This window comes from Poromitra crassiceps (assembly GCF_964638095.1).
Source record: "Poromitra crassiceps genome assembly, chromosome: 19".
NCBI classification, from domain to species: domain Eukaryota; kingdom Metazoa; phylum Chordata; class Actinopteri; order Beryciformes; family Melamphaidae; genus Poromitra; species Poromitra crassiceps.
In genome coordinates this window covers 3,627,889-3,632,419 of record NC_139646.1, presented here as the reverse complement: position 1 = coordinate 3,632,419, position 4,531 = coordinate 3,627,889, and the positions used below count along the sequence as shown (strand labels likewise).

Here is a 4,531-nt window from a genome sequence, read left to right as displayed (position 1 = left end):
AGCAGTCTTGTGTAAACCCATACCTGCCAACACTCCCCATGTTCGTGGGAGTCTCCCTATTGGTGATTTCTCCCGTTAATCTCCCGATTTCAATCAAATGGCTGTAGCGGGCTCAGTTCTAAAGCCAGAGTGAAGTATCTGCTGTCGGATCAAACTAGAAGATGGAAGGAATTGATTGGCACCAACCATGTCATGCCAGCTTGTCGGGAAGGGGGATAAATAATGCTCTAAATTGAGGCAAAATTTTGGCGGGAGAAAAACTGGCATGGCCATTTTTATAAAGGGGTCCCTTGAGAAGATCTCACCACAAGATATCTGAATGAAAGAACATTCTATGGAGACCCAAGTCTCCCCTTCACAGACAGGGTAGCACCAGCATTTTTTGACAAAGCAGCATAAATTGACATAACAATATTGGATCACATCACTGATGGAGCTTCAACGGACCTGACAGATCGAATATTTGCCAATATACCCGAGGACATCTCCCTCTTTTTCACAGCCTAATGTTGGCAGGCATGGTAAACCTTTTCTTTTCGTTGTATTTACTTTTCATGTGTTTATATGTATTTGTTTGTGTATGTGTGTGTATTATGTGGTATATGTGTGCAGTATATACAGTATGTATCTATTATAGTACATATAGGTACAAATCTATATGTAACCTGCATTGTGTAGTGTCCCCCGCAGCTGGGGATCCAACCGGGAACCTTCGTCATGGGAGGCGGACGCTCTAACAAGGAGGCTATAAAGCTCACGGGCTCGAGCATCTGTCGCTAGAGCGTCTCTTGAGGTGTCAGGGAGTGAGGTTTACTCACTGCACAGCACCACGGCGGCCCACCATTACATACTGTATATAGTATGCAATATGTATAGTGTAGGGATGCAACGATATGAACATTTTGGCCGATGCCGATAATCGATATTAACATTGCTGTTATGGCCGATAACCAATGTTTACCGATGTCGATATGATCTGTATAAAACCACATTTCGATGATCATCACATTTTGTACATACTGAAAAACATATGTAAACACTGAATTTGAAAAAGTAATGCATTTCTTTATTTCCAAAACTTTTGGAAAAGCCCATAAATCATAGATTTACTGCATTATTTCATCTCAATGTGAAGAATTTGGCTGATAATGATAACCGATATTAACATTGCAACATCGGGGCGATACCGATATGATAAAAAATGACTAACATCGGCCGATACCGATATGATTGCCGATATATCGTGCATCCCTAGTATAGTGTATTTATTATACATAGTGTGCATGTTGAATATATTGTATATAGCATATTGACAAAGATCTCGATCCCGTGGATATTTGATTTTCTTGCATGTGCCTGTAAAATCAACCTTAATTGAGCAAAACAATAACATGTTGATGGGGGGGGGGGGGGGGGGGGGGGGGTTAGGGTTCAATCCACTTGCACAGAAACATACAGCGACCTGCTAGCTAGCTGCTGGACACAAAACAAACCTTTTCATCCACAATGGCTGGTGGATAATTCATTAGCTAGCCTACTTCCTCTATTTCACCAGCCAAATGTGTTCAAAGCTATCGCAAGAAATGGGGGCGTTATTTATCCGTGGAGGTCACAATGATGACCAGGCTGCAATCTTTCCACAGAGGTTAAATCATCGTAGACAAAGCTGTTGTTGAACGCGCACCCTGGTGTAATGACATACAATACAAAGAGAGGGTTATGAGAAGGCTGCATAATATGCACGTGATGAAAGAAAACATGCCCCACACACACACTCACACACACACACACACACACACACACACACACACACACACACACACACACACAGCCCTATATGAACTTGGCATCTTTGCTCAAATTAACACATTTTAGTAGACTGTAATGCATTTCAACAGATGCCAGAGTACTACACCAACAAACCTATGTTTCTTCTTTTTTGTGTCACAAATGGAATCTATTTGAACACAGTGCTCAAATCTCACATTCATATCAGGGGTGTAGTAGTAAATACAGAGGTGGGTATAAACTATCCGAGATGAGTCGTTTAACCACCTTCTTCCCCCTCACTGATCGATACAGGTGATCTGAACAAAGGTGAGTAACTCCCTGCCTCATTTCAAAGAGTTGCCCTCCACTATTCACTACACACACACACACACACACACATACACACACACACACGCACACACACACACGCACACACACTAACCTGTGCAGGGTTCTCCCACTTCTTGAGGAAGTCCTCTTTGGCTTTAGCTAGGAACTCCTTGACTGTGAAGGAAGGACCATTAACAGTGTTTACGGAAGAAAAGCTTTATCTATCTGTGTGTGTGTGTGTGTGTGTGTGTGTGTGTGTGTGTGTGTGTGTGTGTGTGTGTGTGTGCGCGTGTGCGTGTGCGTGTGTGTGTGTGTGACAAAGAGACCAGGAGAAGGGCAGGATATTCTCTACATTTTCCAGACTGACTCCAATATATGGAGAGCTAAATGTTGCTGTAGGCCTATAAGCTTTTTAAAGGGTTTCAAGGGGAATTAGAGGTATAGCCCATTTACTACTGTCTGTGTCTAGTTTACATTTCCTCAATCATTTTGCAATGTAATATAGGTGATTTTTAGATACTTTTGGTCCCAGGCTGGATTCAAACCATGTTGTCATGGCGACATGGTATGTGCCCTATAGCCTACTAAGCCCACTGAGACATTTACTTGATTTTCACTGTTTTCCTTTTTACTTTAAGATGTCAAAGCAAACTTAAAATGAACTGTTGTCCCAGCTAACACAGATGGCCAAAATAAGAATACGTTTTTTTAAAGCATGTGCAATATTCAAGTCTGTGAAAATTGTTTTTCATATGAAAATGAATGGCAGCAAATGGCTTCTGAAGGTAGGAGAACAAACTGTGATATCAAACTAGGCTAATGATCGCCTATAGACCTCAACAGTCACGTGACATATTTCGCCCCGGAAATGAGTTTCATCACATTCATTTGCTCCATCATTTCGAATCATGTGTGACCATAAAACATGTCACTCGGAGCAAAAACAACAAATAAAGACAGGGGTGTGGGGGGAAATCGAAAATTAGTTATTTGAAAGCCTAACTCTGTGAGTGACCATACAACAACATTTCAGTTGGAGCAAAAATAATCTGGGAAATAACTAGAGAGGGATTTTGTTATCAGCACTTAGTGTACAGCTCAATCACACCTCTGGCACCTCAGCATTTACTGAACCCCAGTCAAAAACGTCAAGACAATACACAAGGTCGGTCTAAGGATGATTTGAACAGAAACCCTTTCATGGCTATCATTTGGTTGTGGTGGCGGTTATGGACTCATTTCACAGCAACCGTTTTAAAATGGTAAAAAGCAGATGTAACCAATACCATTAATGGTGGTTCCATTCAATTTAGGTGTTCCAGTGCGAGAGAGCCCTAATTAATGTCATTGGTTACACCTGCTTTATCCTCTCAAAACGGTTATGTGAAAAGGGCCTATAGGGTATTTTCCCCTTCAATGTATGTGTGCTGCTGCATTTGACTTGATGATGATGACACCACGGACTAGTCATGACGTCATAGATAGATAGTAGTAGGCTAGTATGGCTGTCTCAGATTGTCTGGCATTATAAAGAGGTTGTAAAGTCACCCATGCTGGAAGGCACCACTGACGTATAAAACCCACCGCTTTCCATCTCGCTGCCCTTCCTGGCCGTGGGCGCGTTGCCCATGATGACAACTTGTCGACGGGCGGCGATCCGTGGCTCTGTCCGCCCTGCAGCCTCCCCAAGCAGCCCGATGAGCTTCTCAGGTTATTTCCTAAAACCTAACGTTAGAGGTGTTGGTTCTTCAGCTGCTGTTGTTGCGGTGCCAAGGCGCGATGGGACAGTAGTGCAGTGGTGCTCACTCACTCCACGGTCAGCAGCACTAAGCAGCAGCAACCCGGCGACTGATGAAGGAAAAAGGGCAGAATGTTCCGAGCTTGCAGCCCTGCTACGGAGCTATCAGAGACCTTGGTGCTGTCTATGTCGGGGCTTGGCTGGCTGGGCTGTCAGGCCGAGCTCAAGACCCACCAGTCCTCGCCGCCTGTCCCTACCTTGCAGCCCCCGCCGAGCGAGGCCCCCCCGGCTCCCCACCTCTCTCCTCCAGCCCCACAACAAAACGCCGATAGTGATGCCGGTGGGGAGCGGGGTATTCTCAACCGAAAGCTGGCCACTTCTTTTCGTTCCCGGACCCGCCGGCTTTAAAAAATTAAATCTCAGTGGGCCCGAGACTCACGACGGTGGGAATTGGCCTGAATCAACATCGCTGGCCCCCCGTAGCCTCGGAGACGAGCCGCGAGATGATGACGGAACTACACTGCCGAGCGAGCGAGCGACCCGCCTCTTCGCTAGAATCACGGATGATTGACAGTTGGAGCGAGAAAAATGATTGGCCAGCCCGTCTACAGAGCCAGAGCTATTGGCGCTGTGATTGGGCATTCACAACATGTCAACAATGGAGAGTCCCGCCCCTACAAAAAAAAGGAAGAA

At 44.9% G+C, this 4,531-nt stretch overlaps 1 protein-coding gene across 1 annotated transcript in view; it reads right to left on the bottom strand.

Moving 5' to 3' along the window:
* LOC310793402 (cAMP-dependent protein kinase catalytic subunit alpha) overlaps nucleotides 1-4,304 on the bottom strand; it is a 17,346-nt gene extending 13,042 nt beyond the window's left edge. Inside the window, exons 1-2 of the mRNA XM_083655213.1 lie at nucleotides 3,685-4,304; nucleotides 2,213-2,274 (exon numbers count right to left, since the gene is read on the bottom strand). Of these exons, the coding sequence (XP_083511339.1) occupies nucleotides 2,213-2,274; nucleotides 3,685-3,730 (108 nt within the window). The 5' untranslated portion in view covers nucleotides 3,731-4,304. The remainder of the gene's footprint in view (nucleotides 1-2,212; nucleotides 2,275-3,684) is intronic.
* Nucleotides 4,305-4,531: the final 227 nt, after the last annotated feature.